Here is a 26,505-nt window from a genome sequence, read left to right as displayed (position 1 = left end):
ATGTACAGACTTCTGCCTTGAATTTCACTTTAAAAGAAAATGATTCTTAGCTTAAAAACAAATGCAGAACTGCCGTTTGGTAAACTTGGGGTCTATGATGACTAATACTCACTGCAAACTTGACAGGGTCACCTAGGGGCCAGACCTCTGTGTATCTCTGTGAGTCAGTTCCTACACTGGGTTATACCTGAGATGAGATGACCCACACTTCATGCAAGTAGCACCATTCAATGGGCTGGGGTGCAGGACTGAATTCAAAGGAGAAGTGAGCTGAGTGCCAGCATCCATCTGTGCATCCTGACTGTGGATGCAGTGAGACCAGCCACCTCATGGGTTTGCTATCATGCTCTCCCGCAAAGATGGAGCCATTGTGAGTTAAAAGAAACCCTTTCTGCCTTAAGTTGCTTTATAAGTATTTTGTTGCAGCAATTAAAAAAAACAAAACTAACACATGGTCTCACAGGAATTGTAATGCTGTGTGAAACCGAATTACCATTTACAGAAAGGCTTAAATATCATAAGATATTAGAAGAAAGTAAGTTTAACCCTCAAATTATTCACATACATTCATATATTCATAAATAAGTTATTGGTTGAAGCCAAACATGTTTCAAACTTAATATTAACCCCAATTAATGAATTTGCTAAGAACATGTGTGCAAGACAGCCTAGATTTGTTATCAGCTAAAACATCTATATAAGGACTTACAACTCAAGGAGAAAAGTAGTATACTATCTAAGGGAACAAGAATCAAAAACTCAGGTGCCACAAGAAGCCAGGAAAGCAGAGCAGTGACAGCCAGGAAGGTGAGCCACAGTGACCTGGGGGCAGATGCCCTGCCAAACAACGCAGTGGCCCCTCTGTCAGTCCAGTACTGACATTCCAAATCCACACTAACTTTCTTTATATCATTTTTTTAAAACAAACTAGAAATACAGCTGTTTATATGGAAACACATTTCAAAATACTAGCTCAATATTTTTCAGAACAACTCAATGGGCAAAATAAAACTAACTTGTAAATTTTCTGTTATTATCATTTTTAATTTGTATATATACAGTGTGTATACACACTGTATATATAACTGTATGGCATAAGGATATTTTCATACAAGTATGAAGTGTGCATTATCATATCACTCCATACTCCCTCCACTGCCCTTCCTTACCCTCAATGAATCTTCTTGTGAACTTTAAACCTCTGTAGTTCTTTGTTACAAGAAGTCTGAAGGGGGATAGGAATATAGTTTAGTGGTAGAGTGCTTGCTTAGCATGTGAAGAGTCCTAGGTTCAATTGCTTGCAGCACACACACACACACACACCACCACCACCACCACCACCACCACCACCACCACCACCACCCCCATATATACACACATGAACAAACAAAGGAAAAGAATACTTTTTTTGGAGTAGATAAGATGCCCATTGAGTAATAATGTACTTCTATCATGCTTTATGACCTGAGTTTAAGCCCCAAAACCCACATGGTAGAAGGAGACAGTTATTTCTTCTCATCTCCACATGCATGTACACACACAAAAAAATTTTAAAAATAGATACATTTGCATTCTTTCTGAAACCCTATCTAGCATTTTGAAAGTATAACTGTTGTTGGTTATTTTTGCTCTTTTGGGGGGTCTGCCACCAGCTCCCAAATAAATCACACATGGAGGCTTATTCTTAATTGTAAATGCTCAGCCTTAGCTTGGCTTGTTTCTAGCCAGCTTCTCTTAAATTATTCAATCTATCATTTGCCTCTGGGCTTTTCCCATTCTCTAACTTCTGTAAATCTTACTCTTACTCCATGGCTTGCTGTATAGCTGTGGGTTGGCCCCTGGAGTCCTCCTCATCCTCTGGCTACTTCTTCTCAACTTTCTTCCCTATCAGCCCCACCCATCCTTTCTCCTGACTTGCTACCAGCTGTTTAGCCCTTTATTAGACCATCAGATGTTTTGGACAGGCACAGTAACACAGCTTCACAGAGTTAAACAAATGCAACATAAACAAAAGTAACATGCCTTAAAATAACATTCTACAACATATAATAGATATTAACTTATATGAATTAAACCACCTTCTCTTAGTTAACCTGATTTAAAAGTCACTTAGAGGAAATTATGGACACACATCAAAGCTTGGACTTGAGGAGAGTCTGACTCAATGCCAGGGCTTTCTGAGCTGAAACTTTCAGTTAGCACTCTCTTCAGTTAACAGGGGAGCCTGCAGGCAACTTGGTCAGCTCTATGGATCCTCTGTGGCATTTCCCAACAAAGCTTTACCTGGTTACCCCCTACCTAATAGATCTCTACACATAGGTTCTCTCATAGAGTAGTTGACATTCCAAAATACAAGCTCAAAGCTTAGTAGCTAAAAAAGCAATGGAGAACCAGCTGGGAGAATCCTGCCAAATGCAGAGGATCTCAGAGGACTTGGCAGTGACCATGCTTGATGTTTAACAGGGAGAGATGCACGTGGAGGCATCAACTCCCCTCTTCCCAGAAATGCAAGGTGCATGCTTTCAGCAATATGGCTTTGTGCCTCCTTCCCCGAGACTTGGGAGAATACATCTGCTCAGTAACGAGGAATCTTCCTGAGACCTTCAGCCCACAGCAGTCGTGAAAATGACTCTTCTGGGCCTGAGATGCAAGGCTGGGAACTGAGTGCCTCTGAGCATGTGTCCTGTTTGGGGGATGCTATCAAGGTCTTTAAATATTAAGAGATGATAGAGACGGAGGAGACCCTTGATTAGAATTACCAGGGAATGAGGGAAAAGAAAATATTTACTCACAACCAAGACAAAATAGAAGGTCAAATGACTGTAAACAATTAACAAATGTCATCACATTTTAAACCCCATAAATACATATAATTATTTCTTCTTTTAAATTAAAAAAACATATTCATTTATTTATTTGTATGAGTGTTTTACCTGCATATATGTCTGTCTATCACAAGCATGCCTGGTACCCTAGAGGTCAGAAGAGGGCTTTGGATTCCTGGGAACTGGAATTAGAAGATGGTTGTGAGCCACATGTAGATGCTGGGAATAAATATAGAAAAATCATTCTCCTTTCTAGAAATAGAATAGTGGAAATAGCAACCTCATCTAGTATCCACTGTGGTGAGCCTGTAGAGATGGCCTCCTGCTCTCTGATTTCATTTCACTGTCTTTGTTAATTCCAGCTACATCTTCCAGGGAGCCACTGGGCATCTCTCACAGGCTGTGGGAAATAACACAGACTAAAGATAACACTGCAATCTCAGTGCTGGGGAGTCTGCTTCCCTTCCCATCTCCTGTCAAAAGCTTCAAGGAGAATTGTCACTCCCCCAAGCAGCCATTTTAATTTCCCTTAAGCTAGAATCTGTCCTCGAGCCTTTGTAATAACACAGAACTAACTATTCCTTCTGAAGCCTGCAACCCTGAACGACAGGGTGGGAAGTAACTCTCCCAGCTAAAACTCTTCCCTTTCCACTTCTTGATTGTCTAAATTACCAAACTCAGAAATATTACACATCCAAGATACACTATACCCTGCATATATAGCCGATTATTGTCAGATAACAAATGTCATGTGGTATTTTGTTCTTCTCTTAGATGCTTCCAAGCAGAACACAAACCATTCTTGAGGCTTAATTTGGGCACTAGATGGCCGAGACCAAGGAAACAATGTGTGAGAAGCATTATATTTGAAGAAAATAGAACCACAGGAAATGGAGAATAGGCTCTGAATCATTTGTGGAAAATAATAAAGTTTGAAAAAGGAACAAAGAAAAGTTGAGATAGTAACTGTGCTCAAATGAGTTGAAAACATAGGTCTACACAAAAATCTGTACATGGATGTTTCCAGAAACTGTATTCATAATTGCCAAAACCTTTAGACAATCAAAATATTCTTCCAAATCAATAGTGATACTCCAGAGAATGAAAAATTATTTAAGACTTTAAAAGTTGAGGCAGGAGTGATATCGGCAAAACTAGAGGTGTCTGTCCCACTTCCTGCCACACACAAACAAGGTTCAGAACTAAGGGGCACCACAAGAACATCCCTGGGGTGTGTGGGCACACACTAGGGACAGTAGGGCTATGGCAAGAGGCATCGATGTTACAGAGTGCAGGGATTAAAGACGGCCTTTTATAGAGCGATCTGAACACACTGCCCATCTCTCGTGGGCAACTGTGAACTAAGGTGGGCGTGGCAGGGCAATGAAAGGTAACAGGAGGCCCACAGCAGTTCCTTCTGTGCCCTACAACTGAAGCCCTGACTGCTAGAAAAGCCGATAACCTATCAAGGCCTGACCCCCTTTCAGGGGTCACCACTTTAGCACAACACTGTGTTTCTCTGGAGAAAGTGTCTAGTCCGTGTTGTAGTCTCTTCCACCCACACTCCTGCTGCATAGGATGCACAGGGCCATCTTCAGAACCTACTCATCTGGAGTCTTATGCATAAGATTAATAAACAGGGCTATCAAGCCATGAAATGACATAGAGGAAATTCAATGCATGTTAGTAAAGGAAAGAGGCCAGCTGAAAGCCCCATGACTTTAACTACACCGGCACTATGTTGACTAGCATGTAGAGAGTAAAGGTCAATCAATACCAGCTGTGGTGGTTTAAATGAGAATGGAATAGACCCCTTAGGGTCACATGCTTGAATGCTTAGTTCCTAGTTAGTGGAACTGTTTGAGAAGGATTAGGAGGTGTGGCCTTCTTGATGTAGTTGCGACCATGTTGGAGGAGGTGTATCACTGAGGGTGGGCTTTGAGACTTCAAAAGCCCACACTAGGCCCAGTATCCCTCTGGCTGCCGCCTGTAGGTTGTATGTAGAGCTCTCAGCTGTGCTTCAGTGCCATGCCTGTAAGAAAGCCTCCAATTAAATGCCTCTTTTTTATTATTGGTTTTCGAGACAAGGTTTCTCTGTGTAGCCCTGGCTGTCCTAGAACTCACTCTGTAGACCAGGCTGGCCTCAAATTCAAAGTACTGCCTGCCTCTGCTTTGAGTGCTGTGATTAAAGGTGTGCACCACCACACCCAGCTGAAAATTTTCTAAGAGTTGCCTTGGTCGTGGCGCCTCTTCACAGCAACAGAGCAGGGGAGAGAAGAGTAATAGGCAGAGCACAAGAGGTATCAGTCTACTCATCTACTCTATGTGACACACATGACATATGTTCTGTGAATAGACATACGATGCATGTATCAAACACATGCCCATTTATCTACATTTATTAGAGCCTAGAATGCCCAACACCAAGAATAAACCCGGATCCTGTGAACTGTGTTTGAAAATGAATCCTTAATATAGGTTCATTGGGTAAAATAAATGTGTTCCTCTAGTAGGATGGTGAGAGCTGGGCTGTGCAGGTTGCAGCAGGGACAAACTGAATGGAGTGATCAGAAAGGCAAGCAGACAGTGATGGGGCTAGAGAGGTGGCCAGGCAGTGTAAGAACCCATCGTACTGATCTTTCAAAGGCCTCTAGTTTATTTCCCAGTACCCAAATAGGGCAGCTCAAAACCCCCTGTAACTGTTGGCCCAGAGGATGTAAAGCCTCTGGCTTCTGTGGGCATCTGCACTCATGTGCACAACCCACACGTGCGTGTGCATGGACACACACACACACACACACACACACACACACACACACACTTAAAAACAATACAAATAAATAAATCTATTTAAAAAGAAAATCCTTCTGTTACCAACAACCACAAAAATTGTGCCTTGTTTGCTAATGCCAGATTCTGCTTCTGCAATTCAATTTTATTGGCTTCTGCTACTTGTTAAAATGCAAATACCCCTGGGAGAGATTAACACTGAAGCCAGATAATTCAAGCGTTACTTACTGGAATATACTTGTTTGGAAAGATGATTCTGATAGAATAAAAGTATATAGTAAACTCAAGATCATTGAAAAACAAATGATTTGGGAATGAAAAACTAGGGATATTTAAACACTCTATTAACTTTAGCGATGTAATTTCTCTTTCTGATAAAATAGAATATAACTACCAAAGGCTTTAATCCATGAAAGAAAGAATTGGTGTAAGATAAATTGCTAACAGTCTTAATAAAAACACCAGGGTAGAGCGCTTGCCTAGCAAGTGCAAGGCCTTGGGTTTGAACCTCAGCTCAAATAAATAAATAAATATATAAGTAAATAAATAAATAAAATAAAAAAATAAAAACACCAGGAGTCAGATATTGGGGTGAAAACTGAGAGATCAGAGGAACAGGACAAGCCACAGCCAACCTCCCCTTACCAACTCCTCAACCTCCAGAAAGAGCTACTTCCTGTATACCTATGCCTATATCCTTTCTGTGCCCTGCCATCTCATTTCTTCTCTCTGCCCAGCTACATCACTTCCTCTTTCTGCCCAGCTCTATTACTTCCTGTCAGTCTGTTCAGACCTCCAGACTTCTATGGTTAACTAGTGCCAGAATTAAAGGCATGTGTCACCAGGCCTGGCTCTATTCCCAGTGTGGCCTTGAACTCATAGAGATCCCGATGAATCTCTGCCTCCTGAATGCTAGGATTAAAGACGTGTGGTGCTACCACTGCCTGACCTCTATATTTAATATAGTAGTTGACCTTTTCCTCTGATTCCCAGATAAGCTTTATTGGGTTACACAATTAATATATCACCACAAATTGATACAATGGACTTCATTTATTTTTTTTCTGCTCTGCAAAGATACTATCAAGAGAATATAAAAAGACAGACTGGGGGGAGGGTATTTGAAATGTGTGTATTTGATGAAAGACTGAATAAATCAAACAAGGTCCTCAACAACCAAACTAAAAACTTGACCAAAGACTTTAACAGACACATCACAAAAATGGCCCACAGATGACAAAAAAAAAAGCATATGAGAGGATGCTCCACATTACACATCATCAAGAAAACAAAAATTAAACCAATGAGATGCCACACCCATTAAAATGATCAAAATTCAGTAGTGAGAACGGGGAAGAAGAGATGTGCCCCCTGCTGTCAGGAATGTGCAACCATGTAGAGGAAGGGGTGCACCCCCTCCTGTTGGAAATGTAGACTGTGCAACCACTGTGGAAGAGAGTCCTCAGTTTGACTACAAAAGTACAGCTAGAAAAACGCCTGCTGCACAAGCATCCTGGGTGAGTTTGGACCCCTAACACCCACATTAATGCTGATCTGTAACCATGATCTTGGTGGTGGAGGGAATAGGCAGATCCCCAGAGCTCACTAGCCATCAACTCCAGTTCATCAATGAAAAGTGGAAAGCACAAGACATCCCATCCAGTGTTGATTTCCAGCCTATGTGCATGCACACATACACACACACACACACACACACACACACACACACACACACACACACACAGACACACATACACACACACGACATATACACACACATTTACTTGCACACACAGAGGACATGTACACACATTCACTTGCACACACACACACACACACACACACACACACACATAAATACACAGATGCTACACACAAAAAAACTTACTAAATTCATTTTAACTATATGACCTAGGAATTATAAACCTTGGCAATTTACCAAAAGAAGTTGAAATTTCTGTTCTCTATATATTTAGACATAATCAAATATGTTACCCCACAGTATACACTGCAGCATCTAAACAGTGGAATATTACTTAGTACTAAAAAGAAATGAGCTATTAAGCCATGAAGGACACATGAAGAAAACCTAAATACATATTTTTAAGTGAAAAAGGCCAATATGGAAATGTCACACACTGTATGATTTCAACTATGTGACATCTTGTAAAAGAGAACACAGTGAAGGTAAGTAAGGTTCAGTGACCACTGAGGGCAGAGAGAGGAATCAGAGGCAAATCAACTGGGAATTTAAGACAGTAAAGCCGTCGGTTTGATTGTATAATGATAGACACACCTCACCACACATTTGTCCAAATCTTTGGATCTCCAACACCCAGGGGGAGCCCTGACAAAAGGTCTGGACTTTTAGGTGATTATGATAGTAGCAAATGCACAATCAGTGAGATGTTGACAGTGGAGAAGGATATGACTGTGCTGGGCAAAAGGTATTATGGGAAATCTCTATGCGCAATTAATGTGAGCTTAAAATTGCTATAAAAAGTGAAGTCTGAACTTTAAAAAACATTAAACAGAGTACAATGTAAGTACTTCACATTTACAAAGCCACAAGAATACTGATTACATATCAATTTCTTGTCTTGTTTTCCTTTGGGTTTTGGTTTCCTAAGACAGGGTCTAACATAATCCTGGCTGACCTTGAACTTGCAAGAATTTCATAGTAGAAGACAACTGGAATATCAAAGGCTGGATAACACCAAATAGCATAATAAATGGCTTGCCTTTTGACAGACCCTTAGCCAGCCAAAGTATAGCTTTAGTACACAGCTGAATCTCTATAATGTGTTCTTGTGGCCCGCAAGAGAACCTACTATGTAAGCCAAAAATGCCCTTCAACTCTTGACTCCCCTGCCTCCACTTTGCAAGTGCTGCCATTCCAGACCTGTGTCACTATATCTTGTTCTGTATGTTTACTGTATTATTATTATTAAATGTTAGATACTTAGGGAATAGCACGTGTGCTTTAGAGGAAACCAAAGATCCTTTATCTCAGCCTCTCCCACTGACATTCTACACTGAACTTCCCAATATCTAGCTATGCATTTCTTTTCAGATTTCCTGGTGTCAATGGGATCAGGGACATGTGTGTGATGTTCTTACATTCTAGAGACTGGGCCCTCCTCCCATCAATTGCTACTGAAGAAAGTGTCCCACAGGATTGCCTACAGCCTGATCTTATGTGTGTAATTGAGCCAACACAGCTGGACACATCCGTTCTCTGGTTTACTCATGTGTAAAACGGAAATCACTGTCTCTCAATGATCTCCAAGCTCACCTTCGATGCTGGGGTTGAGACTGCAAAGTAGGCTTCTTGGTACATCAGACCCTCCAGTGAGGGGTGGGGCAGGGCTAGAGTGAAGGTGCAGAGCTAGTGGTTGGGGGGGGCATTGACAGCTGGCTTCTTCCTGATTACTTGAAGACCATCTCAGCAACACCAACATCTTTTCTTCCCACAGAGACACCAAGTGCAGCCTGCTGTTTTCCTGTTACAGACTCAGTATCTTCACTGTGTGCCCTTCAAAGATGCTAGTATTCACAAGTTAAGGCCCTGGTCTCCAGGACCTGAATTTTTGTTGTTGGGGGCCTGGTCCTCAAAATGCCTGGGAGTTTTATCCATCCCCGCTCTCTTGATTGTGTTTCCTCCACTCCAAAGCAGTAGCTGCTTACTGATCTGGAACCTGAATACCTTACAGTTCTCCTTTTTCCCTTCCCATGACCTAGTTAATGACCTTACCTGAGGCCAAAGGGCTCTCCCTACTCTATTCTCTGTTCAAACGGTTGGTGTGGTGACGTCCCCCTGATGGACACCGAGGAAGGCAAGAACATCTACCTCAGAAGGTGGAGAGTATTAGACAAGTCAACCATTGCAAAGTGCTCTGCTGTACCTAGACCATGGGGCTAGCTCCATTGGTATCAGCTGTTACAATTCCCTATTAAAAACAGCAACTATCTGTAGCCGCTGGGCTCAGAGCCTCCACTATCATCCCCTCTAATCCTCCCAAGTGCCTCTGGGCCTCTGCACTTGCATGCTTCTCTCTGATACTGACATCAGGAAATACATGCTATTGTTTTCCTGAAAGGTATGATTCCAGCCAGTGACAATGTCTGCCCTGGAAGAAGAACATTTAACATTGTCCCCTCCAAAATTGAACATAAACTCCTCCAAACTTTAAGAGACCTATATATACCATTTCCTCAAGTATCTACAAGGGATTAACATACTGTGTATATGTATGATGTCTGAAGATTGAATTATAGAATTTCAAGTTCCTATTCTTTATCTGTTTTGGATGTCTGTGTAAGTTTGTGGATCCCAGCAGAGACCAGAAAAGGATCAGATCCCTTGAAGCTGGAGTTACAGATACTTGTAAGCTGCCCATTGTGGATGCCAGGGTCAGAAATGTGGTCCTTTATAAGAGCAGCCAAGAGCTCTAACTGCTGAGCCCTGTTATGGAATATTAGTTTAAGATATGTTACATTCATTTATGCAGTGGAATATTTGTTTAATGATGCAAAGATGTGTTGCATTCTTTTATGTTGCAGTTGTTTAACTCTGTGAAGCTGTGTTACTGTGTCCGTCTAAAACACTTGATGGTCTAATAAAGGGCTGAATGGCCAATAGTGAGGCAGGAGAGAGAAACAGATGGGGCTGTCAGGCAGAGAGAATAAATAGGAGGAGGAATCTAGAGAAGAGAGGAGGAGCAAGAAAAGGAGGAGAGGAGGACACCAGGGGCCAGCCACCCAGCCACCCAGCCACCCAGCCACCCAGCCAGCCACCGAGTAAGAAGGAAAGATATATACAATAGAGCAAGATAAAAAGCCCACAGGCAAAACAAAAAAAGAAATGTGATAATTTAAGTTAGTAAAGCTGGCTAGAAACAAGCTAACCTAAGGCCAGGCATTCATAAGTAAGAACAAGTCTCTGTGTATTTATTTGGGAGCTGGGTAGTGGGGCCCAGAAGACTAACAACAACAACAACAACAAGAAAAACCCACAGAGCCCTCTCTCCAGCTCCTCATTCTTCTATTTTCTAAGCTATCGATGAAATAATAGAATTTTTAAAAATATCAAGCACTTATTTGTGGTAAGCACTGAGCTGTGTTTTCACACATTATCTCGTCTTTACCCTCGAGATAGGCTACACCAGGAGGTAGAAACCTCTTCTCCACACAGTTAGGTCCAAGGTCACACAATGAGGAGACAGAACTGAGAACAGAAGGCGATTCTCTCAGACTCACATAGCTTATGTGACCACAGGTGAAGGTCACTCTCCACAGCTGAGACAATAAATTTCAATGAACTGAGATATGCACAGACTCCTTCACTGGGAAGGACAAGGAAAAACAGAAGCAGAACCAAGGAGCGTGTCCTCTGACCTTGCATTCAGAATTCCCTCAAGCCATGAGGAGACACCACAGCCCTGTCACCGGTCTCAAGAATGTCCCGCTGGTTCTGTTTTATTTTAAGGCTCTCGCTCCCACTTCTGTTTCATTGTTGTGAAAGCAAAGCAAATGAAAATTCAAAAGTACTTCACCTCTAGGTACACCTTGGCCTTCCAAAGACAAATATTCCTGTCGGGAGAGGGAGTATACCAACAAAACCAGTTGTCTGTTAAGTGAATAAAGTGCAAGGAAAACAACATACCTTTTGCTTTGTGCTTGATTTCAGGCCAATTTGGGAATGGCTTTTCGACTAGAGGAAAAATGAGAAAGAAATCTGTGAAGAATGCAGCATCCCTGCAGGGTTTATGACAAAGCCGTCTCTTCTAGAAGACGAAAGTTTTGAGTTCAAGCTCATTTCCTTAACTTTCCACACAGCCTGGACACCGGTGCTGGATTTTACCCACTGAACGGGGAGCCTGTGTAAGCCCTAGAGCTGGCGATGCTGAGCAAAGCCCGCACTTGTCAACGCCTTCCTCAGTTACCAGCTCAGCATCTTTTCCCAGAGGACACCACAGAAGCCACCAACTGCAGCCCATGAAGACCTCCTCGCCGCTATGATGAGTCATATGGGAAGAAGAGGGGGATGAGTATGAGCGGAGGCTGAGGAAGGACTCGAAAGCTCTAAAAATCAGAGGAAGAGGAAACAGACGATGGAGAAATGGCCACTGTGCCCCAAGGCTTCCACAAACATCTCTACAGGGCAGGCGTTAACCTCAGCTCATCAAAACGTGTCTACAGTAGATGGAAGCAAAGTTCTTAGGAATATAAGCTTGTATTGAGGGGCTTTTTCTTTGAGGTGGTTCCTGAGGCTCTACATTGACTGGGGATTAATAAAGGAAAGTAGACATTGAACCAAGCCCAAAAATATTTTCACATAGAATGTCACAAGTTGTTTCCCCATGAGAAAGAAAAATCAACCTTCCTGTATTTAGTATTGAGACAGTGAATATATTTGGCCTTCAGTGTATGATGAATTGGTTAATTCTAAACCAAAGGCTACAGCGTGGCTAGAGAAAGGCCTTCCCTAAGTCAACAATCTCAAAATTTTTGGACTTGGGTGACAAAGGGCTTCTGTATCTATTTGTACTTAATTTTTAGCAACTGGGACAGAGAATTTTTTCCATATATATTTATTAGTTTGAAGATAACAGTAATAGACCCATTATACATTACCTAGCATACATTTATAGACTCTGTGTGCATGCTGAACATTGATGAGAAAGCAGCACTTATGTTTTTGCAAATACCTTTAACATTTGGCTTGAGTAGAGAGTAACTAGGTTATCATATTTGCTTTTGCATTTAACCTACTTTGCTTTCAGCAGATAAACAAAGTCTTTTTTTTTTTCGAGACAGGGTTTCTCTGTGTAGTTTTGGTGCCTGTCTTGGAACTCACTCTGTAGCCCAGGCTGGCCTCGAATTCACAGAGATCTGCCTGCCTCTGCCTCCCAAGTGTTGGGATTAAAGGCGTGCACCACCACCACCTGGCACAAAGTCTTTTTTTAACTTTTTTATTGATTCTTTGGGAGTTTCACATCATGCACCCCAATTCTGCTCACCTCCCAGTCTTCCCATATCCTCCCCTCATCCCTGCAGTGCCCTCTGCACCCAGCACAAATAAATTATACACTTAAAAAAGCATGCCCAAAGCAACCTACATCCTCCAACTAGGACCCACCTCATAAAGTTTGTGCCACATCCCAATACCTGTTCAACCGTAAGAATCCAGCAACCCTCATAATCCAATCACTTCCCAGAGGCCTCCCCTCTGAACCCTGCTCAGTCAGCTACTAAGCCTTCAGCACAAGAGCTTCTGAGAAGCATGTGAAGGATCTAAGGTGGAGTACGCAGTTTGGCAAATTCAGCTGATGTCATAAACACAACCACTTTTCTAAGGAGGACGTCAGCTGAGAACGACACATAGGGAAATACTGGGAGCTGGTGCTGCCATCGCTCCCCTTCACTTTGAAGAACACAAACAAATGCACCTCTTTTTCTCTCCCCACTAAATGCCTATTAATAATCCTAATTTGATTGGATCCTGTGGGTGACCAGAGAGAGTTAAAACAGGCTACAAATTGGCAAATGATTCAAACTAGTCTAAAGCAGACCTGCAACCCTCTCTTAACAAGGTCAACTTACAAATATATGCACATAAATCCTATTTGTTTATTTTTAGAAATTCCATTAAACACTACAAATCTATGAATAGGATCTTTGTGTACAGGTCAACATCATAATAGTTAACATAACTTCAAGAAAAAAGTTTTTCATTGTTAAAAATGATTAAAAGCCAGGCTACCTCTAGAAAAAAAATACCTTTTCACTTGACATTAAATGAGTGTTGGGTCTCTCCTGGTAAAGTTCTGATCTAGCTAGAATGGTGTTGGGCTTAGATCACCTGAGCCACATACAATGGGCTGCACAGTCCCCTCGAAGTGGGATGGTAGCCTTTGAAAATTTTCTTTCATAAATTAGACATGACAGTTTATTTTTCTGTAAAAACTGTTTTATAGCCTACACTACAAAGGCCCATTTAATGTCAAATATAACCAAAATGCTATGAAGTTGCCAAAAATATAAACTATCACAATATTAACAAAGTAGAAGATAATAGAATTATCCCAGAAACTATCATATTTTCCATATATGGTATCTCTAACAATAGCATCTTCAAAAAAGCATGTTTAATTTGAAGAGGAGAAGACTATGGTAGAAACGCAGGCAGTCTCAATTTCAAGGCCCTGGGTTTATTGTTGATATGTCTCTGGCCTTTCTCACAGGAAGGCCTATGCTTTCCCTTCTCAAGGACATCTCCAAATCACTGTGACCTTCAGCAGCTACAGACAGGGTCACTTAAGACTCCTGCTGGAGAAGAGGAACAAGCACAGAGAAAGCCATGGAGCCACTTCCCAGGCGCACTCACTTGCCCAGGCTCTCTCAGAAGGGCCCTGACTACCGCCTATGGTCACGGTCACACCGCCTGTCTTAACTGGGGTGACTATTGCTGTGATAAAACACCATGACCAAAGCACCTTGGGGAGGAAAGGGTTTATGTGGCTCACACTTCCATGTCATAGCCATCACTGAAGGAGGCCAGGACAGGAACTCAAACAGGGCGGTAACCTGGAGGCAGGAGCTGATGCAGAGGTCATGGAGGGGTACCTCTTACTGGCTTGTTCCCCCTCTCCTGCTCAGCCTGCTCTCTTATGGAACCTAGGACCACCAGCCCAGGAATGACTCCCTCCACAATAGGCTGGGCCCTCTCCGCATCAATCACTAATGGAGAAATGCCCTACAGGCTCGCCTGCAGTCTGATCTTATGGAGGCATTTTCTCTATTGGGGTTCCCTCCTCTCAGATGACTCTATCAGGGGTCAAATTGACATAAAGTTAGCCAGCATACTACTGCCTGTACTGAAAAACCATAGAAATGGGGAAGGAAAATTTAAAAAAAAAAAATGTGTTTTTCTTAAACAGTTGAGTAAAAATTAGAAACGACAGAACAGGAAAGAAGGATTTTGAAAATGCCCACTGCACCCTCCAGCAGAGACTCTCTGCTGCTGCATGTAATCCTCATGCATGTCTAAGAGTCAGGGGTAATTGCATTGCTGTGCTACTTTTACAAACCCACACTGCCTAAAAATGCCAGAACCAGATTCCAGCCAGCCTATGGGTCTTAAAACACCATACCAGCTATCTGAGAAAAGTTACCCAAGGAAGAATTAGCCAAGCCCAGAGAACAAGAAGGGCTGCATTGTGTGCATGGCTGCCTCAAAGGAAAGAAAGAAGGTGTCGGAGAAGAGACCGTAGACTAGAACCTCACCAAGCAATTGGTCGGGCGAGACTTGAGCTGGCCTGAGTGGCCAAGGCTCTGAGAGTTTTCTCTGCAGTGAGCGTATGCATAGCAATAGAAAAAGGCGAGCAGGGTGGCTTGGGAGGGAGCAGGTGATGGGAACTATCGTACATGAACTACATACAGCAGCAATGTGTATAAGCCAGGTGTGCTTCACTCAGACATTGCCTAGAAATGACTTTCTGTAGACTTCATGACATTTCAATAAAAACAACCCACCTATTAAGGCTCACCCTGAACACAGGGGCATGCACGTGTGCATGCACACACACACACACACACACACACACACACACACACACACACACACACCAGAGAGGCAGCAGAAAAAAAATTATAAAGAAACCAATGTTTTTTTAACAATAAAATTATACCAAACTTGCAGAATTCTGACACCAGCTCTTACTGAGTGGTGTTAATTAAGGCAGTGTATTCTCTATTTCAATGTTCCAAACAGCGAGGAGCGAAGGTGATTATGTTTTCCAGACTTGCTTATGGAAATGAGTGTTCTGACACCTACTTCTCCAACTGGGGTCAAGATCACTGCATGCATGACTTTCATGGGAACCAAAAGGATATTTAAGTGACCTCTTCCAGCAATTAGCACTCGGTTTCCCTGCCAAGGATCCTGACCACATTGCTAAGAGGACTGAAGCCTGGGATTCCTTGCTCTCTTAGCAGAATTAGGTAATGTTTCAGTTTGCTCTACCAACATTAGAGAATCCAATTTAAACCCCAAGATAAACTGACAAAGAAGCATTCTTAAATACAAGCTCTGGTCTAAGTTCCCTTAATTGAAAGCTGCAGGGTAATGTAATAGAGTCACCCTGCAAATACGATGATTATTACTAACTCATAGACAGAGAAGACTGCCCTCTTAGCAGGACAGACTTGAAGTGTCATCCTGTGCTCAGGGGCTGGACCAAAGACACCTCAGCTTATAGGACATTAAGAAAGCATCCCGTTATACATGGCCTTCTGTTGCTTGCTTTCTAAAACAGCACACAAAGAAATGGCTGAATGGAAAGTTCTAGAAATAAGTACTGGCCACCTAGTGACTTGTGGGTGGCTAATACTGCAGTCAGCCTTGAAAGTAATGGAAGAACATATTCTCTGACTTCTTTTCTGTATTTTTCCCCAATCTCATCTTCTTTCAAAGTAATCGCAAAGGCAATTCAATCCAAAAGACCAATGACGTTTTGAACTGAGATTATTTCCTGATACAAGACTCCCTGCTTGCCCAGAGGGAGACAGAAAGTAGATAGTCCCCAATAGGTAGTTAATAGATAGTCCCTTTCAGAGTAGTATCTGTGTAAATGACTGAGACAAACCTCTCTGTGGTCTCCCTGGGTGGCCGTTAGGCCCTTCTAGATTCCCTTCCTCAATTTTATTCTCTTCTGCACCTTTGGTCACAAGCCAACTCAGAGCCTGGCTCTGTCAGCAGGTGGATAATAACCTGGGGAGCATCAGTGGGTCCATTTTATTGCTGACAGACACCTGTTATTCACAGCTATGCACCCAGTATCTCCTTTCTGATCCTTGTGTTGTATCCTTCCATCAGTCAGGGTACAGAGGAGACACAGGGTAGAGAGAAGGTTCAATGAAATGATTGCTGACTTGGGATAGATATTGGGTTAAGGAAAACCAAGAAGGAATGGAGGGCCAACCCAGGGTAACAATGGTAGGAAGGTTTCCCATGGCCAGGGAGAGCTGCAGTCCAATGTAGCTGCCAGAAACCCAGCTGTAGCTAGAATGCAACCCAGTGGGCAAGAAGTCAAAGAGAATTGCCTCTCTGTACCTGCCTATCACCTACTGACATCATCCAGAGCACTGTGGCGGGCAGAGGACCAGGGGCTGAGTCACAGTCCTTCATAGTCCCAAACAGCTTTTGGTTTCTGTCCGTCGAAACTCATCTGTTTTATCCAGTGAGTTATAACCTGTTAGCCACCATTTATTTTGAAGGTGAATTGTCATGGATGTGAGCAGTGAGAGGCCCTCAGACTGTTCTTGGGTCCCTTTGACGTGTCCCTGTCTCTCTTTGGTCCCTTTCTTAGCTCTCTGCACAGCATTTTCAGCTCATCCTGCAGCTTTCCATCCCCAACCCTTCTCTACTCAACCATTTCCCCAAGGCTTCCGGGTTCCTTTGAGTCAAGGATAGTATCTAAAGACATACATCAAGAGAAAACAATCTCTGCCAGGAAGGCGTACATTTGCATACACATCTCCTTCTCTACTCATCTATCCACCTCCCACCCATCCAGAAAATCATGAATTCATATGAATACCTCCAATTCCAATCCAATGCCACGAAGTTGATTTAAATTTCCTCTTCCACATCTGTAACACGTTTCTCTTACTGTGAAAAACATGACTTCCCTCATCTTTAAAATACTTACTCATACGACAAATCTCCATCCCTATTACCATCCCCACTTCCTCAGGAACCCTGCAGACCCTGCCAGGTCCTGACACCTGCAGAACTTCCCCATCATGTAGACACAGCCTCCTCATCCTTCCCAGCTGAAATTACACTACCACTCTTAAAGATCATCTTCACCTCACTTGGGCTCTCATACTACATGCCAGTCCACTCACCTTTCTGAACATTTTTCTCATCCTTCTTTCATGGTTTCCTACAACCCATTGGGCTGCCATTCTGTTACATTACACTTTCCTCTGAGATTGAAACATTCCATCCTGCAGGGAAGCTCATTAAGACAGGAAGTAAACAATTCAAAACAGCTTCAGGAAGTCCCTAAAACTCACCAGATTCATCAGTCCCCTCCTTCCCCAAGAGTATATAATCAGAAAAGACTGTTGAAAGTCACTCTCAGAGGAGCCAACCTGCAAAGAAAACTCAGACAAGCCCAGTTGCCTGGAAAAGCAGAGATCAGCCAAACTGCCTAAAGAGGCAAAGACCAGCTGAGCTGTCTGAAAGGCTCAGATCAGCTTTGCCACCAAGAAAGGACACTCTGCAACCTGTTAAGCTGCCTGTACGCTGCACAGTGAGCTCCATGTTTTGAGCTTTTGTGAGCCATCACCCATGTTCTGATGGATGAGCTTTGATGATGCAGCTGTCTTTGAGTCATTTCTGTTCCTGTAAAGAACCCGTCACCTATATTCATGTGTGTAATCCCAATAGAACTCACTGGTTTACCAAGTTGAACTTTTGTAGTATTCATACTTTGGTCTGTTGAGAAATCACTTCTAGGTTAAGAAGACATGCGTGTGTGTGTGTGTGTGTGTGTGTGTGTGTGTGTGTGTGTGTGTGTGTGTTGTGTTGTGTCCCCAGGAAAAGTCTGTCACAGAACACCTTCAGTTGGATACTGTCCTTCCTCATCTCCCTTGGCACAGCCCTTCTATGGATGCTCTGTTCACTCTACCTGTTACTCTGACATCCTTCATCTGACCACCTCACTCAGTGATGCCTACCTCACCTCACATGGACTATAACACCTTGTGCTGGGCCATCATCACCTCACGTCAGCCCTCCTTTAATACACTCCTAGCTTGCTCAGCTACACACAATGATGTGGTCACATTGTTTCCTCCGATATATTGTACACCCTATTAAACTTATCCGGGGTCAAAGAACAGAACAGCCACTAGATAGACACAGAGGCCAGAAAATTGTGGCACTCACACCTTTTATCCTAGCATTCTGGAGGCAGAGATCCCTTTGGATCTCTGTGAACTCAAAGCCACACTGGAAACAACCAGGCATGGTGACACACACCTTTAATCCCAGGAAATGATGGCAAGAAGCAGAAAGGTATATAAGGCACAAAACCAGGAACTAGAGTCTTGTTAAGCTTTTAGGCTTTCAGCAGCAGTTCAGCTGAGATCCATTGGGATGAGGACACTGAGGCTTCCAGTTTGAGGAAACGAGATCAGCTGAGGCATTAGCAAGGGGAGGTTAGCTGTGGATAGTTCTGTTTCTCTGATCGTTCAGCGTTCACCCCAATACCTGGTTCCGGCTATGTTCTTATTAATAAGACCTTTTAAGATTCGCATTACACACTGTGTTTTGGGTGGTACCATTCAGGAAGGGGAAAAGAAAGAAGAAAAGGAATTGAAAATTTCTGTGCAGGAATGTAAACCTGAAGGGATATAAACTAGAGGACATCTGTGGCCATGTTCCCTCTGTGAAGATCTGACTCAAACTGATGCCAATAGAGCTGAATGCAGAGTCAAAGAGCTGCTGGAGACAGAGTTCCACACCATCATTTGAGCACTGTAAGCCACCCCTGCCAAGGCAGACATGCATTATGTAAAGCCATGATAAAATTTTGTGCTCAAGCTAGTTCCACTTGGGATTTCTGTCACTGACACTTGGCACAGTCTTAATGGAGTCTCTCTAGTCATTAACATGATCCTCACCCTGTGCCACAAGGCTAATAATTGGATTGCCTGCAATATACCGAATACTGAGAACCTATCATGTATTCTAAATCAGATAATGGGATTTTCATCTTAAGGATGGAACTCCCCCTGCCATGTTAGAAGCATGCAGCCTACGGTGATTGTCTCTGGGTCCCTTGCAGCAGCACCTGTCACCTTGTGTGTGCTGACTTTGGTGACTTTGCCATGAAGTCGCATCTAGCACTCTGGAGGCCCCATTGAGAACTGAGGTCAAGTCATTCCATATGAACTAGTGGCTAGGACCATGAGCTGAGCCCTTAGAATAATCAAATGCACCCTGCCAGCCTAGACTCAAGAACTGTTACATCTTCTTCCAATGGTGAAAAAACAAGGCATTTTTCTAGTCCATTAGAAAGAAAAGCAAGGCTGAGAGATGCCCCTGACTCACCTGAAAGGGCACAATGTAGCACAAATCTTATAAGGTCTTATTAATAAAAACAAAGCCAGAAACAGGTATTGGGGTGAATGCTGAAAGATAAGAGAAACAGAACCAACCACAGCTAACCTCACCTTGCCAATGTCTCAGCTGATCTCGTTTCCTCAAACTGGAAGCCTCAGTGTCCTCATCCCAATGGATCTTAGCTGAACCTCTGCTAAAAAGCTAAAAGCTTTAAAAGGCTCTATTTCTTGGTCCACATGCCTTATATACCTTTCTGCTTCCTGCCATCACTTCCTGGGATTAAAGGCGTGTGTCACCATGCCTGGCTGTTTCCACTGTGGCTTTGAACTCAAAGAGATCCAGATGAATCTCTGCCTCTGGAATGCTAGGATTAAATGTGTGTGTGCCACTATCTTCTGGCCTCTATATCTATCTTGTTTGTCTGTGCTGTTCTCTGACCCCAGACAAGTTAATTAGGGTGGACAATATATTGGGGGACACAATATCACCACATCACAAGGCTGTCAGTATCTTTGCCCAGGTATGAATTCAGCCAGCTTGTCTTCAAAGATGCCCCACCCCCCATTTTTTCTTCTAGATAATCTCTGATTTAAAAAAAATAATTCTAATGAAATACATAACATAAGACAGTTGGCCCCTGGACCTCTTTAAGTGTTACTGTACTGTCAAGTGTGCTCACAAGGCTGCACAGTCTCTGAGCCTTTCCCTCTTCCACTGAGATTCCAGAGTTAGCTAAGCCCCTACACACCCTCCCCTTAGCTCCCTGGAGCCCTCCATGCTGCTTGCTGTCTCTGCACATTGGAAGGCTCTGGGAAGTTTGTGTAAGTGAGATCCTGAAGCAATTGCCACTTTATAACTGGCTCATGTCATTTATCATAATGTCCTCAAGGTTTTTCGGTAGTGTGCCATGTGTCAAAACAGCCTCTCCTGCCTTGGTGGGTCACCTAGGTGAGCATCACTGCCTTCCAGTTCTCTTCCTTTCTGGGCAGGATATCCTACTGCATGCACAGAACACACTCTGTTCCTCTATTTATCTGGCAGCAAGCCTAGGAGTTGCTTCTGGGAGTTGCCTCTCTTTACCATCACCTTAAACATCTTCCCTCTGCCGGCTCTCTACATTCACACCCTCTATTCTTCCTGGACTGCTGCAGGGTCTCATTTGGAGCTATGGTGTGCCTACCTGCCTTTTAGTTCTGTCCAGCAGCAACTATCCATTCTTCTATTATGGTGGGAGGGCAAGCCTGAGCTCTAGTGTCCAGTTTCTCATCGTCTATGCTGGCTGCCTCCATTTCCTCCTCCACAGCAGCCCAATCACAAACCATGTCAGCTACAAAGAGAAGAGTCTTGAAGGAGTGACCCTCCCAGCATACAAATTACGGGGGAGAAGAATCCTTCCCATCTCCTTAGAACATCCCTCTCAGCCACGTGGCTGACTGAAGCTAGGAAGCTCTCGCTGCTATTAATAACTCTATAATGCAGAGGGGAAGAAGGCATGCTCAAAATAAAACAATGATGAACTCGGCTCATGAACAGGGCCAAGACAAATGACTGTGATGTATTCTGCATTCTTGTATCTCTAACGTCAATTCAGGTGTGGAAATTGCATACTGAGCTTTCGAGGAAAACAATGCACCAGCTGAAATGTTAACAGAAACCAGGTATTCTCACCTGATAATTTCTAAATCAAGGGTGATGCCTTAGAATTCTGCTCTACCGCTTTCTGCAGATGTGTAATAGGCATTGCCTCATCCTTCCAACAAATGCTTTTAAAGGTCTACTCTAAAGCAAGCATGGGCTGCGTGTCATCATGGTGAACCAGGCAGACCCAGCTCAGGAAGCACATGAACCAGCCGAGACTACAATGCTTGAGCCCACCAATCCCTGTAGGAGGCAGAGGGAAATAAATGGAAATCCAAATAGAAGGGCTCCTTTCTTGGCTTGGCTCTCTGTTAACATTCTAGCTGGAGAAAGGACCTGAAGCATGGGAAGCCACCATTTTATATGCCACCATGAAAAGAACAGCGGTGATCACTCTCAGCCTACGTCCTTGAAAGGGCTTTATTGCCATCTCTTCTGGTTCTGAGAGCCCATCCCCATGCTTTTTTCCCAGTAATACATGAAACGCAGCCCTGAAGTGTAAAGGAGATGCTCAGTGCCCTGCAAGGCTTTTGTAGCTCCTCTGTCCAGGGTTCAAAGAAGGGCAGAGCATACGCATGCCCAGAGACACTCACAGCCCAGCAGATTAAAGGGAGCACATATCCATGCAGGCATCCGCATCTGCTAGCCAGTCATGACAGGTCCACTGTGGGTCAGGCACTGTGAGTACAGGGTGCTGGGCAGGATCAGTAAGATTGCTGTCGATCACCGGGTGTACTGGAGCTCAGTGAGCGTTAATCCTCTTTAGACCCCAAGCACATACTAGTCTGCCTCCTCTAGAGTCTGAGAAAACTTCAGTTAGGTCCTTTGTGGTTTAATTTTTATATTTAATTATGTAATCCATTTGGTGTTGGTTTTACTAGCTGGTGTAAATGGATTTTCCTCCCAAACCGCTAACTAGTCTTTCCTAGAGAACTGACAGGAACAGCAGCCCAGTGCCGCTGCTTGCATTCTCCCTGGGATCCTGTAATTAACTTCTTATGTGAGGTGCCATTGTTCTTTTAAAACTATTTCCTAGTGCCCTTTCTTTCAGACTAATCTAGCTTCTTTCCCCGCCATCCTTGGGAAGGGGGAGGAAAGGCTATATTAACGCTTTTTAGACTCTGCTACAATGAAGACTTCAAGTGAGATGAGACCACCATAAACATATGTAGCATTTATTTTCTACCACAATAGGAAATATGCACAGATACCTGAAACAATAAATGAATTACAGATTTTCCAATTTATGGCTGAGCACTGAAACATTTTAAGTATCACAGTTTTTCACGGTTTAAGATCAAATAGGGAGAACATCTCACAACACAGCTTTCAGAATTGCCTTTGTAAATGCTGACTAGTCCTGCAAATTAACTACTTGTCCCAACCAGGTTGTAATTACTACTGTATTAGCTCTATGAATTAGTTAGGGGGGAATCCATAGACATCTAATCTTCTCGTCTGGGAGTTACTCACTTTCAGTGAATTTGGATAATTATGCTTCCCAAGGTCACTCCTCAATTCCTGGATTCCAGTCTGACTTACTCTGTGAGCACACTTACCCCACAACCAGCAGAAACTGGAATGAGGTCTACAAGAGAAGTTAGGAACAACTGCAGCTATATGATTATGTGTATGAATGTGAGTGTGTGTGTGTGGTGTGTGACTGTGTGTATGAGTGTAAGTGTGAGTGTATGTGGTGTGTTTATGTGTGTATGTGTGGTGTGTGAATGTGTGTGTATGTATGTGTGAGTGTGTGTGTGTGGTGTGTGTGAGAGTGTGGTGTGTGTGAATGTGTGTGTGAGTGTGTGTGGTATGTGTGAGTGGGTGTGGTGTGTATATATGTATGTGTGTGGTGTGTGAGTGAGTGTGTGTTGTGTATATGTGTGTGAGTGAATGAGTGTGTGTGTGTGTGTGTGTGAGAGAGAGAGAGAGAGAGAGAGAGACAGAGAGACAGAGAGACAGAGAGACAGAGACAGAGAGACTGCTACCACAAAGAGTAATGTGGACATTACAGCTTCACCATAAAGACACATATATCCTCCAGGCACTAGCCAACATCAAGGCTCTTCAAGGAGTTTGGCATTGGAGACACAGTTTCTGTCCTCAAGGGCATTATGAATTCTATAGAGTTCATAAAGAGTTATCTATAGAGTAACTCTGCTGTCCTAATTTGGTTTTGATTGCTGTGATAAGCACACTGACCAAAGCAACTCGGGGAGGAAAGGGTTTATTTGGCTCACACATCCTTATCACAGTCATTGAGGGAAGTCAGGGGAGGAAGTCAAGCAGAAGCAGAGACAGGAGCCATGGAGGAACACTGCCTTCTGGCTTGCTCATCTTGGATTTTTATACAACCCAGGACTACCTGCCCAGGGTTAGTAGCACCCACAGTGAGATGACCCATCCCCAAGCTGATCATTAATCAAGAAAATGCCCCACAGACTTGTCTATAGGCCAATCTGATAGAAGCTTTGGCTTGGGTCGGTGACAAAAAATAGACCAAAACATCCATTTAAACAGTACTATAAAATCATAGGTCTCCATATGGCTTTTGCAACATTCTTAGTGTTAGTTATCACTCTTCCCTACCCCTTCTCTTTCCTACACTCCCATATCCCTCCCTGTGATCCTTCCAAAAGCTATAGGTTGACAAATAAAAACCCAGTGCCAGGTGTAAGATACCTACCCTCAAGTTGGTGGTAAGATGGTCTCGGAGACCCCTCAAAGCAAAGCAAAGGTCCTTCTCAGTTCATGTTTTTATACCCGTAGATAGTATTGGAGATAGTATTGGAGTGGTAAAGGGCTTGCTTAGCATGTGTGAGGCTCTGGGTTCAAGCCCCAGCCCTCCCCCAAACATGTAAATAAGCAAGTACATACATGACTACTAAATAGACAAGGAGAATGTGCATGCCAGGGAAAGACAGTGCCATGGCCCGGCATACAGTGAGAGGAATCAATGCCTATGGTGATCCTGGGGAGTAACAAGCTGGTCAGTTCTCCTGAGAGACTGTAGGGATCAAAGATGGAGACCGACTAGGCAAGTCTCAAACTGGTGAAGGCTCGCCTAAATTGTATTCTAAGGTCCACAGCTACCCAGGCTTTTGTGATCTTCAAATCAATTCCACACGCAGTCACTGAGCATCTGTACATTTTCTGCTTGGTATGCACAGGAAGTGAAAATCAGTGAGACATTCTCTCCGCACTCAAGTCAAACACAGATACAGGTGGTGGTCAATGAGCAGTTACACACAGGAGAGGGCGATGGAGGATCCCAGAATGAGACGGTGAAAAGGTGTGGGGGACGTGAGTCTTGAGCTGACATGTTCAAGTGGGCAGGGAGGGCAGTGTTAGGGCCACAGGGTAGGGACATGTGAGCAGAGAAGAGTGGGAGCCCGGTTGTAACTCACAGGCATCTGGGCTTCACCCCAGAGGAAGGAGGAGCCATGCTGAAGCTGTTCACAGGGAAGGAATGATACTGTCAGATTTGTGTTGGAAAGAAAGCCCCAGCAGTATTAAATAAACCTTGCAGAGGAGTCAGGGCAGCAGCTAGCGTGTTCCTCATGTGGCTCTTTTATTGCTATCAGAAGTAGAAATGTGGATTTCATCTACAAGTGCCTAAACCCTGTACTTTGCCAGCCTACACACAGACAAAATCATCTCTCCAGTGGAGCTGTGACTTTCCTCGCTGTAGAGTGAAGACACTACGTTAGATGTTCTGTGAGCTTCCAGGAATCCATTGGGCTCTCCTGCTGATCTCCTGAGGAAGGCTGGGTGTATAGGAGGGTGGGTGCTGTTCAGCTTTCAAATCCAGAGATGGAAAACAAACTTTCACAAGCTGGTTTCTAAGGATTGTCATCTATGTTCTATCTACATTCTAAGGATGTGTTTAATTCCCTGAAAGCCTGCGCCTTCTGCTCCACCCGTGTCTCATAGCCTTTAAATTAAACTGCATTTATGAAGCCCCCATGAGCTCTTTGGATTAAATACTAAATTTCAGTTCTAAAAGCTCTTGTCAGCGCAGAGTGTACCCGGAGGGACAGTCACACTCTCCAGTTGCTTCTGCTACCTCCCAGTCCGGCCTAGGCCCAGGTTCATTAAAATTTCTATTAGTGTGGTTTGGGTATGATTAAATATTCTTCCTACTTTTTAAAGAAGAGCAGAATACAGCTAGCTCTTGGTGGTCTGTGGCAACTGGGAACACTGATCAGGAGGACAAGTTAAATCCACAAACGATCCAGAACCTTCACTTGGGCTGAGTTCCTTCAACAAGGCTTTTCCAAGAGCAGGTAACATATATTCCACTCCCCCCTCCCCCCCCAGACCCCTTTGGAAAGGTTCAGCTATGGGTGGCGGGAGGTAACTACCTGGGACTCTGTAATCCCAGGACCCTTACTGTGTCTTTGTTCTGTTTCCTTCTCATAACACACTTCTTAAACCCACACCACAGTCTTCATTTCGTCTACACTTGTCTTCCATCTTTGCTACCCAGAAGTCTCCTCTACTCTTCTAATAATACTATTTTTGGTATCATTTCTGTTCTGTTCTTAAACAGAACTTATTTTTAAAAAGAAAACTTAAGATAGTCATGACTGGTACATGGCTATATTTGGAAGGCTGAAGCAGGAAGGTTGTTAAGTTCAAGGCCACAACTTGGGCTACAGTGTGAGTTCAAGGCCAGCCTAGGTAACTTAGTAAGAGCCTGTCTCAGGCTTACTAGAGGAAAAGAGAGCTGGGGATAGAGCTCAGTGGTAGATGTTTAATCCTCGTCACTACAGAAATAAACCAAAGCCACCAGGTTGAAGAAAGAGCACAAATCCCAGGTAAGCATCCTCAGTCAATTACACCTGGGAGGCATTTTATAAAACAAATCCACCTTTTCACTTGAATCACATTTTAACTAACTCCAGAGAAGTTTGTCTCTATTTCCAACCTGTGTTCCATTGACAATGGCTCCTAACTCTCTGCATTTAGTCATTTTGAAATAATTAAATCTATATAAATGTGTACTTTGTTTTAATGTCCAAGTAACAACCCTATGTATTAAAAAAAAAAAGTTCTAGAGTGAGGGTCTATAAGATGGCTCCACATAAAATGTTCGCTGTGCAAGCATGA

At 43.3% G+C, this 26,505-nt stretch overlaps 1 protein-coding gene across 1 annotated transcript in view; it reads right to left on the bottom strand.

Moving 5' to 3' along the window:
* Positions 1–26,505, bottom strand: part of LOC118591921 — a 395,598-nt gene that overhangs the window by 289,179 nt on the left and 79,914 nt on the right. Inside the window, exon 3 of the mRNA XM_036200357.1 lies at positions 11,281–11,328. Coding sequence (XP_036056250.1) covers positions 11,281–11,328 — 48 coding nt within the window. The remainder of the gene's footprint in view (positions 1–11,280; positions 11,329–26,505) is intronic.

This window comes from Onychomys torridus, chromosome 10, assembly GCF_903995425.1.
Source record: "Onychomys torridus chromosome 10, mOncTor1.1, whole genome shotgun sequence".
NCBI classification, from domain to species: Eukaryota; Metazoa; Chordata; class Mammalia; order Rodentia; family Cricetidae; genus Onychomys; species Onychomys torridus.
Note: the sequence above shows the minus strand (reverse complement) of the source record. Positions and strands in the feature narration are given on the sequence as shown.